We start from the raw sequence: 13395 nt of genomic DNA, 5'->3' as shown, positions 1-13395 counted from the left end.
AAATATTTCCAGTGAACTGATACAGTAAGACGGGGGTGCGGTGGCGCAGTGGGTTGGACCGAGTCCTGCTCTCCAGTGGGTCTAGGGTTCGAGTCCCGCTTGGGGTGCCTTGTGATGGACTGGCGTCCCGTCCTGGGTGTGTCCCCTCCCCCTCCGGCCTTACACCCTGTGTTGCCGGGTGGGCTCCAGTTCCCCGCCACCCCGTATGGGACAAGCGGTTCAGAAAATGTGTGTGTGTGTGTGTGTGATACAGTAAGAACATCCTCATTATCATTTCCAAAAACTGTGATCCACATTGAACAAAAGGATCAGAAGAGTCATAATAAATTAGGCATCTCATAAAGAAATTAGTGGGATTGGATTTGCCTGTTTTTTTTTTAAGAGTTTTTCCACCTCATCAGTGTTCCATATAGACTGGAAATAAGCAATCTAAAACATTTAAAACTTTATCTATAAATCCTTATAAATACATAAATAATACATATTACATAATACATATAGATAGATAGTTTCATAATCCTCCTTTTCTCGGGGGAAACAAACAACTACCGAACGTTATATTATGTAGCTGTGATTTTTTTTGTTTTTATTTTGAACTGTTTCACTCTTAGAACGCATAATGAGTAATCTTACTTTTGTATTTTTGGGTTTAAACAATGAAATGTATTTTACTGGTATTGCGATGCGACAGTAACATTATAAAAAATGAAACCTGCAACAGTATTAAAAAAAAAAGATCCACAAACGGCACGTTACTTTTTATTCAACACAAAAAAGACTACATTCGCCATTTTATTTACTCAACTCAACAGCGGAAGAGTCGCATGGGTTTATGGGATATGTAGTCCATTTGTCTTTGCGCCAACAACCTTTTAAATTATTCATATGATCACAGCTTCATTTTTTGAACATATAACTACCGTTAGTGAAATTTTCATAAACAGGCTTTATGACAGTGTTAAATACCATTCACATGGAATAAAAGGTTTATTTATCAGGATATTTCGCTATATCCCCTCCCCCTCGTGCTCGATGCGGACTGTACTGGCGGAGTTTAGCTTTGGAGGGACAGTTATCGTGACCACGATATCGGGATCAAATTTGTGGCGTAACTTTAGAGGTACGTGTAAAAATATTACCTTAGAAAGGTTAAATTTGTTTTATTAATTAAACCTTTGTTTTCGTCTTAAAAAAAACCGCGTAAAACAATACTCAAACAGTTTTTTCATACGTTTTTCAAGTTCAGTTTAGCAAATTCTACATATACTATTCGGGTGTTTATCTGGGTATACTTATCTGGGTACATACTGATGCCTGTACACCTCGAATTATTTTGCTATTTATTTTTAAAGCATGTGAAATCTTACACGCACACACACAGCTATATCGTCGACAACGCTACACTTCACACTTGTCTTCCTTAACTTCAGTAACGTAAACTTCCCCTTTCTTTTTCAGATATCTGTTGTTAGGATGTAACTTAACTTTGATCAAGTTCGTGGTTTTAACGGTCTACGTAATTTTAACTGTGTTTTATATAACTTAGTGTCGGCTGTCATTGCAAACAGTTTAACAGAGCAGATGTTAGCTAGCTGGCTAACATCAACAACACGCTTTTTGCTGAATGTCTGGACACCTTCGCCTCTTTTAAAAGTTGCAGCTGTTCGCCAGGGGTCTTTGGAACGGACTTATTAATTCTGCGTTAAAGATTAATGCGAAGGAGACACTATTTTACCCGAGTTTTCCGCAGTCGCTCACAGAAATGTTTGATGGGTTCTCTTGTGAAATAAATGTTGCTCCCTTCGCCAGGATTTCCGGCCTGCTTTACATTACCCGTCTTTTGTTTTGTTTCCGTTTCTTCCATTTCCGTTTTAACTTTGCACATTTGAAATAAAGTCCGGCAAACAGGGAGCCACACATCTCCACAACATTTATGCTTAATGTTACTGGACAATGAGTGGAGAAATGTGGGAAATTTCTCGCCGAGTCTGCACACTGTCACAGGGCGCGGTTCTTCACCTCAGTGAAGTGATGTTGGCCTCGAAACTTACTCTTAACCTTTCAGGTGTATAAATAAGTAGTACAAAACACAGTTTTTTCTTTTTAGAAAGTTATTTAATGTACAGATGATATTTATTAAAGTGTATTTTTCGTCAAAATACATGGGTGCGTACAGCGGGCCTGTGTGAGGACGCGAAGCCTCGGTTTTGCGTATGTTGCTACGCGCCAAAGGGAGCGACCGGTCGCGGCTTAGTTTGTGTCCGTAGAGCCGGTGCAGCATCACAGGCACCAGAGCGCTTAGTTATAGCGACAGCCACTTTCACCTCACTTGCAGTAGTACTTCATACTGCGTTTCTCCTAATAAAATTAATACGACTACTTGGGCAAACCAGCCTGTTCATAATCCTGTCAACCGTAACATCTAAATTAAGAAAATAAACATGGATTTAAAAAAAAAAAATGCGGGCCTTAATGAACATCACTTAAGTTGAGTTACCCGTTAGTAATCCCACAAACATGGCTGGTATTCCGCCACTATGTGAAGAGCATACAGAGTCAGTGATGGCCCATGAATTAATAAGATTATCATTTGGTATTTATTATACTGAATTAAGTCAAAGTCAGCTGTATTTTCACTTCTGCAATATGTTTAGAACATACATCGCGGTGAAATAGTGTTTCTCCTGGACCACGGTGTGACATAGAGGACAACATATACTAGTACTACTACAGTACAGTTCAGAATAACTTGGTACTAAACTAAAAACAGGAGAGGAAAGGAGAATCCGACCGATAGTCGAACCTCGGATTCAGGAGGAGCAATGCGGTTTTCGCCCTGGCCGTGAAACACTGGACCAGCTCTATACCCTCACTAGGGTGTTGGAGGGTTCGTGGGAGTTTGCCCAACCAGTCCATATGTGTTTTGTGGACCTGGAGAAGGCATTCGACCGTGTCCCTCGTGGCATCCTGTGGGGGGTGCTTCGGGATTATGGGGTTCGGGGCTCGTTGCTACGGGCTGTTCGTTCCCTGTATGACCGGAGCAGGAGCTTGGTTCGCATTGCCGGCAGTAAGTCAGACCTGTTCCCGGTGCATGTTGGACTCCGCCAGGGCTGCCCTTTGTCACCGATTCTGTTCATTATTTTTATGGACAGAATTTCTAGGCGCAGTCAGGGAACGGAGGGTGTCTGTTTTGGTGGCCGCGAGATCTCGTCTCTGCTTTTTGCGGACGATGTGGTCCTGTTGGCTTCATCAAGTCAAGACTTGCAGCGTGCACTGGGGAGGTTTGCAGCCGAGTGCGAAGCGGCGGGGATGAGAATCAGCACCTCCAAATCCGAGGCCATGGTTCTCAGTCGGAAAAAGGTGGATTGCTCCCTCCGGGTTAGGGGGGAGTTGCTCCCTCAAGTGGAGGAGTTTAAGTATCTTGGGGTCTTGTTCACGAGTGAGGGAAAAATGGAGCGGCAGGTCGACAGACGGATCGGTGCGGCGTCTGCAGTAATGCGGTCATTGTACCGGTCTGTTGTGGTGAAGAGGGAGCTGAGTCGTAAGGCGAAGCTCTCAATTTACCGGTCGATCTACGTTCCTACCCTCACCTATGGTCATGAACTCTGGATCATGACCGAAAGAATGAGATCGCGGATACAAGCGGCAGAAATGAGTTTCCTCCGCAGAGTGGCTGGGCGCACCCTTAGGGATAGGGTGAGGAGCTCAGTCACCCGGGAGGAGCTCGGAGTAGAGCCGCTGCTCCTCCGCATCGAGAGGAGCCAGTTGAGGTGGCTCGGGCATCTGTTCCGGATGCCTCCTGGACGCCTCCCTGGGGAGGTGCTCCGGGCTTGTCCCACTGGGAGGAGGCCTCGGGGCAGACCCAGGACACGTTGGAGAGACTATGTCTCCCGGCTGGCCTGGGAACGCCTTGGGGTTCCCCCAGAGGAACTGGAGGAGGTGTGCGGGGAGAGGGAGGTCTGGAGTACTCTGCTCGGACTGCTGCCCCCGCGACCCGGCCCCGGATAAAAGCGGAGGAAGATGGATGGATGGATAAACTAAAAACACTATGGAATTAAGTGCAGTGGTGCGGTCGGTATAATAAATAGAAATGTGAACAGATTTTAAAAGTGGTATTGCAAAAAAGAGAGTGAGTTTTTGTGCAATTATTCTTCCTGAAGGAGGGTTAGTGTGACCTAATGTAGATGCTGTGCTAAAGAAATACAGCAGGATTATGGTATGTAATAGGTGGTCATGGGTGGTACAGAGAGTTTGGGATTGAAGCCGTTGCGCAGTCTGGTGGAGTCGGCTCGTATGATCCTGTATCTCTTCCCAGACGGCAGGGGGCTGAAGAGGCAGTGGGAGGGTTGTGTGGGGTTGCCCACAATTTTGGAGGCTTTGCGGGCACAGCGGGCATGGTAGATGTCCTGTAGGGAGGGGAGTGGGGTACCAATGATCTTACCAGCTGCAGTTGCTATGTGCTGTATGGTTTTGCAGTTGGAGACATTGCAGTTCCCATACCATGCAATGATATAGCTGGTCAGGATGCTTTCAGTGGTGCCCTTGTAGATGGTGTGCATGATGTATGGTGGCACACTTGCCCTCTTCATCCTCTGCAGGAAGTATAAGTGCTGTTGGGCTTTCTTGGCCAGTGACACAGTGTTAGTGGTCCTGGAGAGGTCATGGGTGGTGACAACAGGAATTTGGTGCTGCTGACTCTTTCTACGGCAGAACCGTTGACGGTCAGTGGGGGATGATGGGTACGAGTGTCATCGACTTCAGAAGAAATCGCCTTCATTTTCCCCACATTTAGGAGGGGATTGTTGTTCCTGCACCACACAGCCAGTTGGTCTACCTCCTCTCTGTATGATGTTTCATTATTGTTGCTGATGAGACCCACCACAGCTGTGTCATCAGCAAACTTAATGATGTGTTTGGAGCTGTGTCTTGCAGTACAATCGTGGTTCAGTAGGGTGAAGAGTAGGGGACTGAGCACTCACCGCTGGGGGGGCCCCTGGGCTCAGTGTGGTGGTGCTTGAGGTCCTGCTGCCGATCCAAAGTGACTGAGGTCTTCCAGTGAGGAAATCCAAGATCCAGATACAGAAGGAGTTATTCAGGCCCAGCCGGTCTAGTTTGCTTACGAGTTGCTGAGGTGTGAGGGTATTGAATGCTGAGCTGAAGTCAGTGAACAGCATTCTGACGTCAGTGTTCATGTTGTCCAGGTGTGCCAGGGAAAGGTGGAGGGTGGAGGATACAGCATCATCCGTGGACCGGTTGGCCCGATATGCAAATTGGAGTGGGTCGAGAGCGGGAGGGAGGATGGATTTTATGTGTTCCATGACTAACCTTTCGAAGCACTTCATGATGATGGAGGTTAGTGCGATGGGGCGGTAGTCGTTCAGGCAGGATGCAGATGACTTCTTTGGCACCGGTGTTATAGTGGTTCCTTTGAAGCATGTGGGGATAACTGCCCAACCCAGTAAAATGTTGAAGATGCTTGTGAAGAGATCTTTAAGCTCTTCTGCACAGTCCTTCAGAACCCGGCTAGGTATGTTGTCTGGGCCAGCAGCCTTGCAGGGGTTGATCCCAGTTAGGGATCTCTTCATACTGGCTGTGGAGCAAGAGCACAAGACCTGGTCATCAGCTGTTGGTGGTCTTTTCTGTGCCGGTGTATTGTTCAGCGTTTCAAAGCGTGCGTAGAATTTATTGAATTGATCTGGCAGAAAGCTGTTGCTGCACCCTGGTACATCTATCACTAAGTATGTGACTAATGAATGAGTGTCAAGAGCACAGCTCCTACAGACTGGGGGGTTTGGGTGCAGAATCGATATGCGCAGGTTCTGTCCGTCTTCGGCACATTAAGACATGCGAAGACTATAAAGTTTGCGCTGCCATCTTGAACAGTCAGTTGAACATAATATCTTGAACATAGCGTCATCTTACTGGTCATTTTTGTACCTGTCAAGAAATTTAGTTTAAGTACATTGCTTACATCAAGTATATTTTTTTTTGGTCTGCTCTACAATATGAGTATTTGGGAACCAAAGCAAAATTCCTTGTATGTATCTGCATACTTGGCCAAATAAATCGGATTTTGATTCTGATCACAGTGCATATTGAATATGTGTACTTTTTTGTTGACGTACTGCAGTGTTTGTTTTTACATAATTTCCATTAAATAGCTGCGATGTCTGCTTTTTTATTTCGGTTTGTCATGTTTAGTTTCTTAATTTCTTAGTATTGTTGTTTTTTTAATTCATGCCATACTGTGCATTTCTTTTTACATAAAAACCATGTAATGTTTTTCTTCATTTATACAGATTTATTGTGACAAATGCTAATGCTAAGAATGTGTTTTATTCTGATGAACACCACTCTTTTTAAACATAATTTTCTTTAAAGTTCTACATTCCGTTTACAGACTGGCAACAGCAATGTCGAAAGGTGAAGCAGAGGAGCTGATAGAAATAGAAATCGATGGGCGGGAAAAACAGGAGTGTATGGAGGAAGGGTAAGTCGACTTTGTCTAGGTTGTGAACAAAATAAAGGAATTCCAGACAGAATTCATTCTGTTTTTGTGTCCATGCTGTGTCATGTGGCCACTATGATAGCAAGGCTGACTCATAGGACCTGGGATGCTTCATTGGGTGTGGGTTTGATCCACACTCAGTCTGTGTGGACCTTGCATGTTCTCCCCATGTTTTTGTGGGTTTAGTCCAGGTGTTCCAGTTTTCCCCCGCAGCCCAAAGACACCTCTTTCGGATGACTTGGTGATTTTTAATCGTCCATAATGTGTGTGTCAGTGTGTGGGTTCCATTGCTGTTCTCTTGATAGATAGCTGTAAGTAGCTTAACATAGTGTATCTATCATTGTAAGTCACCTTGGTGAATAAGGCTTGTGGGCTGGTAGCACTACATAGAGTTCATTGGAAGTCGCTTTGGAGAAAAGCGTCTACTAAATAAATAAATGTAAATGTAATACGCATTGCTTACGATTGTAATAATAGTAATAACAACAATGTCCACCCCCAGCAATGTATGATCGTGTGAATGGATAAAATTCCATGCAATTAATAGGGTGACTGAGTTAACCTGTGTGTTTTTGGAGGTGGCCAGAAAGTATTTGTCAGATTAAGTCTCACCATCTTAATGAAGGCACAACTGGAAAAAGCATGGCTTGTTTAATAAACTTTAAATGTTTAGGAGCAGCATGTCTAGATTACATTTTCTTCAAATATACTGATATCTTTGTGTGCACTTTTTCTAGGGTAGAGGAGCAGACCATCACAACTGCCGAGTTTGTGACACAAGCCATCGACATCAATGAGCCAATTGGCAACCTTAAGAAGCTTCTGGAGCCTCGTCTCCAGTGTTCATTAGATGGACATGAGATTTGTCTGCAGGACATCCAGGTACCCCATGTTGACAGAGGCTGATTATCTGTTCTTTGCCCTTTGCCTTTTCTTGTCCATCTTGGGTGCGTCTATAGCTGTATGAACTTTCTTCCCTACTCTGCCTTCAGCTTGACCCTGATCAGAGCCTCTTTGATCAAGGAGTGAAAACCGATGGCACTGTCCAGCTCAGTGTGCAGGTCATCTCAAGGCAAGGTACAATGTTCATGAATTCTCACAAAAATATTTATACGCACCCCTCTATATTTCACGACTTCGATGCGCAGAACTGCGTATACATTATTCTTTCCACCAACAACACTTACAAATGTAAATACAAGACATTGTTATAGTACGTAACAAATTGATCTTTTCTCTGTCTAGAAGCAAGTATTTTATTTTTATCATTTTTTTAATGATGGCTGATGGTGTTAATGCAGTGTGAATTTTTGATCTGTGGATTGAAAGTGCCCTCATAGTTTGTATTCAAACCCATTTATCATTTGTTACGTCCTGTTACATAAATGTTCCTCGATCTGTGGTCAGCTGGCATTTGTGTTGTGTCTCAGTTTTGAGTTTAGCCATGACTAGATACCAGTGATTCTAAGTAGTATTATGAAGGATGGATAAATGTAGAGCATTCGAAACAAGCACAATCACTGCTGTCCTGTCACTGGTCACTGGTATGTAAGTCTCCTGTTGTTTGCCTGCCCAGGGGTTGAGCCTAAGCTGAACATCCTGGAAATTGTGAAGCCTGTGGAAACAGTGGAGGTAGTGATTGACCCTGATGCTACTGTGGGGGAGGAGGGCCAGCTGGTGGAGGAAGGCCAGGTCATTACTCTGGATCGCTCCGGAATCACTGATGACACTTCGGAGCAGGTTACTCGCTGGGCCGCAGCTTTGGAGGGGTACAGGAAGGAGCAAGTCCGACTGGGCATCCCTTACGGTAAGTGGTTTGCGGGGGTTTTCACACATCTCTCCATGCAGCGGTCTTTGCAGTCTTTATGTAAAAACTGTCATTTGTTGAGAAGCGTGCTTTATAAAATTGAGTTTATAGCGTTATATCTTCTGCACTGTAAAGATAAAAAAGGGCCACATACAATAGAGATGATTATTCAGAAGTCTTACATTATACAATATACTAATAGTCTTGTTTTCAAAGTTTGCCTGTCTAGCTTTACCTAGTCTCATCTTTGCTGTGGATTTCATGCATTTTTAAGAGTTTGCACAGTTTAATACTGAACTGGTTTCCCCATAAAATGTAGAACAGACTTCCTACATGCAGTAGAAAAACCAGGTGTTATATAGTTACTTATGATATCTAAAATGCAAAGAAACTGCAAGAATCAGGAAGACATATAGTGTTTGCCATGACTGTCATGTGAGTACAGCGCTGTTTTTGTGTTGAGTCTGATGGAAATCTCTCTCTGTAGACCCAGTACAGTGGAGCGCAGACCAGGTCATCCACTGGGCCTTGTGGGTAATGAAAGAATTCAGCATGGTGGATGTGGATGTGGCTGGGATCCATATTCCTGGGCGGGAACTGTGCTCTTTCTCTCAGGAAGAGTTTCTGCAGAGGGTCCCCCATGGAGAGATCCTGTGGAGCCATTTAGAACTCCTCCGCAAGTGTGAGTCATGTTGTTCCATAGTAGACTTGGACCAACCTACATGACCCCCCCCCCAGGCCTGCCCCTGCATTGCCTGATGAAGTCTTTGTCTCCCTAATGGTCTTTCTGCAGATGTGCTGGCCAGTCAGGAACAGTCGGGGCAGATTGCTACAGTGACCATCGACCAGCGTGAGTCTTTCATCAAAGCATTTCCTGATTTTTGTGTGGAAGTGATATATTCAGCTACACCCCTGCTTGGTCTTTTTCTGCATAGAAGAATGTGTGATTGCCTTGCAGTGAACTGGGGTCCTGTCCAGATTGTATCTGCCTATGCATCCAGGACAGGCTATGAATCATCCAGACTTTGTCTGGAATAAGTGGTTATTAATAATAGATTGATGGAGATCTTTTTAGTGACATTTCTATTCACTGTTCTAAATATACATACCCACCCCTTCATTTGTGGTTCCCAACTTCTTTTTAAACCTCTGTATTTAGTTGACATTTTGCATGCTTACTGTGAGAAGTTGACAGTGACGTTAACAGTAATGTGGCACACTCCGCATGCTTCTCTTGTATTCTTACAGCGGTACAGATCATCCCAGCATCTGTGCAGCAAGCACCTCCTGGTACCATCAAAGTCCTTACAACCAAACAGGGCAAAGTGCAGCGATCCCCTCGTATCTCTGGGGGAGAAGACCGCAGCTCCCCAGGGAACCGCACAGGTACATGTCACTGGTGAGATGGTCGATAATAAAGAAGAACGTGTAGCCTCCCTTTGAGTCATATGGCTGTGGTTGTCTTTTGCCTGCTAGGGAACAATGGACAGATTCAGCTGTGGCAGTTCCTCTTGGAGTTGCTGACTGACAAGGATGCGCGGGACTGCATCTCCTGGGTGGGCGATGATGGCGAGTTCAAGCTCAACCAACCAGAGCTGGTGGCCCACAAGTGGGGCCAGCGCAAAAACAAGCCCACAATGAACTATGAAAAGCTCAGTCGTGCACTCAGGTCTGTGAGGCGAATGCTTTTTTTTTTATGCTCATTTTCATTTCTCTGTCACTGGGATGTCAAATTCAAGCCCTGATGGGCTGTGCATACAGCACTTTTTATTTCAAAATATTTCTATAATTGAACCATAGTTGAACAAATGATTAAATTATCTGTATTGCTTTTACCTCTGATTTTGTCTGGAACTATGGCGGTTTAATAGTCTTCCTTACATAACGAACGCTATTATGAGAACTCGCACTTTGGAGCAATTACAATATAACATGAACCTTAAAATTTTCACCAACTCAGTTACCAGAACAGAACTTTCAAATCTATTTATGTGCATAAGGTTAAGGTAAGCAGCCCTGCCCAAAAGTGAAAGATCTTCTCTGGTATATCTGAGTCTTGTATCTGTATGCCCACTGACAAGCATCTCTCAGAAATCCTGTGACTTTTTTAATCATGTTGTAAAACCATCATCTATCATAATGATGAGGCTTAAATAAAGTGCTTAAAGATGTTGAAAAGGCAAAAAGGCAAAGAAAAGCCTTACCTATCAGTTCGAAACTTCAAGTGATTTCCTCATCGCTTATTGTATATACTTTATGAATAGCTCAGCTAAGAGGGGTAATACGCATTATGAGTGATTACAGTAATTACATTAGAGAAATTGCCATGTTTGTTAATGTTATGATGTTCTGGACTTGGTTTTGAATGAGATTTTCTCTGCGTTTCAGAGATGAGGCAGGAGTTTTGCATGCTTCGTGATTGGAAAAAAAAAAAGCCTTTTGTGGCATAGGACCATATTATTTTTCCTATTTAAGTGAATGGTAACTAGAGTATATTGTGCAAGAATGCACCTTATGAGAAGATTTTCAGGAAAAATAATGCTCCTTATACACTGGAAGCCTTTATTAAAGCCTGCAAGATACTCTTCATATCATCACTATTCTGTTGCACCAGCCTAGCTGTAGCTGGGTGTCTGGATCAAGGCTTGATGCTCTCTAATGTCCTCTATTTTCCATGCAGGTATTACTACGATGGGGATATGATATGCAAGGTGCAGGGAAAGCGCTTTGTGTACAAGTTTGTGTGTGATCTGAAGACCCTGATCGGCTACAGCGCAGCTGAGCTGAATCACCTGGTGACTGAGTGCGAGCAGAAGAAACTGGCCAGGATGCAGCTCCACGGGCTGGCCCAGCCAGTCACCACGGTGACGCTCGCCACCACTGCCTTGGACAAGGACAGCTGAAATGGAAAAGGTTTTGCAGATGGGGAAAAGGGTGCAAGGGAAATTGGGAGGGACAGGCAGGTTTGGGGAAGTGGCTATTCTTTTTGCACCTTTAACCCCCCCAGGCTCAATGTGACCCATCTGGACTGTGATTGAAAAGTGAGTCTAATTGCAAAGAGAAAAAGCTAGTCTGCAAAACCTTAAAGCTTGTGACCTGTGCTGAGGAAGGGTGCCAGGGGAAGTTGATTGTGTGTGTCGTGTGCCTGCAAGATGACGGATATCCTCTGGACATCGAATGTCATGTCTCTGGGGGAGGCTTAGCAAGTCACCTTGATTTATCTACCAGGTGCTGAAGGTAGAGTGATAGTGGCCGATTGTGTGCGTCTCAGCGGTCTTGCTCATGTCCAGATGTGTGCATGGACCCCTGCGCCCAGGGTGAGTGTCACTTGTACTCAGGTTAGAAGGGAGGGACACCCGCTTCATCATTTCCATTGTATATACTCCATATTTTTGATAGCCACCAGGGCAACAGTGTATTCTCAGTTTGTAAGAGTTCTTTTCTTTTAGCATCTGTTTTCCTCTAGCTGTGGACCTTTCCTGTCCACCTGGGGGCAATAAAGAGGCATGGTTTTCTTACCTCTCTCATCGTTTGTTCTGCCTGCACTGCATTGCAGCATGACCCTACAGCCTAGAGAAAGGGCCTAGACACACAGATGCAAACAAATATCCAGCTGCCTGGCTAATAATGCTGTCCCGTTGGCACTGTTGTGTAGAGGGTGAAAACAGATAAAATTAAGAGCTGTGAAACACACCAGTCAGTGATGGGGATGCTGAAGAATTCAGTTTACTGCTGTATTGTGGTACACCCAACACCAAGGCCATGTTTTGTCTTTTAAACTTTATTTATGTAATACAGTGTAGAAAGCTTTCCCAGTCAAAGCAAAATGGTTTGTACATTTGCACAAAAAGTCACATAAAGGAAAAACCTTGGTGTGCGCTGCCCCCGCTAGCATTCAGAATAATGTCTCCAAACCAAACACCACCACAATATGCCCTAGTCATTTCTCAAGCGTGAGTCAACACCCAGCATGAAACCCGACAGCTCTCCAGAACGGTATGAAACACACTTTTACTAACATTGTCTAAGAACACCTCACCTACTTTTGCACTGTACTGTAGGCTGGGATAAAATGCCACAAAATACATATAACCTACGTATACAAGTCTCATACAGAAATACATAATGAGGTGAAAACCTCGTAACAATCACCTTCACCTGAGGTTATTTCAATTTACGTGTGGGAATAAAATGTTTAAGACATTTACTTTGTCACGGCCAATTCGTTTCTGGAAAAACTAACATGTCTTTAAATGTCATTTCTTTTTGCTGTTAGGACTTGTTTTGCATCACTCTGCACTTTTACAGGTTTAATAACCAGTATAAAAATCAGGAAAATTAAAGATAAGGGTTAACAATACATTCTAAAGCCACGGTTAACCAAATCTTGCCGTTCGCGTCGGAACAACCGTCTTTCCTACAGTTTCCAGTTTCATTGCCTTGTACAAACAGCGGGCAGGACTGAAGAGCCTGTTGTTACGGACCACGTTTCCAAAAATTAGTACATTCTTTAACTTGAATTTCAGCGTGTGCAGTGTGGCGCAGTACTGTGTTGGAATACACCGGTACGTTCGGCACACTGTACCCTGGTACATCTATCACTAAGTATGTGACTAATGAATGAGTGTCAAGAGCAGGGCTGCTACAGACTGGGGGGTTCGGGTGCAGAATCGATACACACGGGTCGTGTCCGTCTTCGGCACATTAAGACGGACGCGGAGACGTAACAGGTGAGCTGTTTTCTCAAGGACTGACAGCCAAGGGAGGCCCACATACACTTGTCCAGCACAATCCCAGTCTGTTCACGCATCTTGCACCAGCCGTCAGGCTTGCGTCGGGCTTAGCCTACCTTCCACACAGACTCTTTCTCGCCGTGCCTCACTAAAGGCCACATAAAAACAGGGAACACGCCTGCGTGCGCGCTGGATGCCAAGACACTGCAGTCAGCAGCCCCGTGGGTCTCGCATAGCAACTGGAGCTGCATGTGAGGGACACAGCTGGTACTGCAGGACTGAGCTGTGACTGGGAGCTGCTGGAGCACCACGGTGGGAGGGGAATAAACCTCAACAGACAATAGACG

The 13395-nt window shown here is 44.5% G+C and overlaps 1 protein-coding gene across 1 annotated transcript; it reads left to right on the top strand.

The window, feature by feature from the left end:
- Window positions 1-1005: 1005 nt before the first annotated feature.
- On the top strand, window positions 1006-12653 carry gabpa (GA binding protein transcription factor subunit alpha). Its single transcript, XM_018758503.2, has 10 exons — window positions 1006-1120; window positions 6401-6490; window positions 7246-7390; window positions 7501-7585; window positions 8085-8315; window positions 8803-8997; window positions 9109-9165; window positions 9564-9701; window positions 9792-9984; window positions 10996-12653. The coding sequence occupies exons 2-10, from the start codon at window positions 6414-6416 to the stop codon at window positions 11216-11218; spliced, it is 1344 nt and encodes a 447-aa protein (XP_018614019.1). The 5' UTR covers window positions 1006-1120; window positions 6401-6413; the 3' UTR covers window positions 11219-12653.
- The last annotated feature ends 742 nt before the right edge of the window (window positions 12654-13395 follow it).

This window comes from Scleropages formosus, chromosome 12, assembly GCF_900964775.1.
Source record: "Scleropages formosus chromosome 12, fSclFor1.1, whole genome shotgun sequence".
NCBI lineage: Eukaryota > Metazoa > Chordata > Actinopteri > Osteoglossiformes > Osteoglossidae > Scleropages > Scleropages formosus.
This window is presented reverse-complemented; position numbering and strand designations above follow the sequence as displayed.

What these genes read in the sequence shown, in the direction of transcription:
- gabpa (XM_018758503.2), top strand. Translation starts at nt 6,414, where the DNA reads ATGTCGAAAGGTGAAGCAGAGGAGCTGATAGAAATAGAAATCGATGGG. An exon ending in CAGGAGTGTATGGAGGAAGG is followed by an intron (nt 6,491 to 7,245) that starts GTAAGTCGACTT and finishes CACTTTTTCTAG; the next exon opens with GGTAGAGGAGCAGACCATCA. An exon ending in CTCCCCAGGGAACCGCACAG is followed by an intron (nt 9,702 to 9,791) that starts GTACATGTCACT and finishes TTTGCCTGCTAG; the next exon opens with GGAACAATGGACAGATTCAG.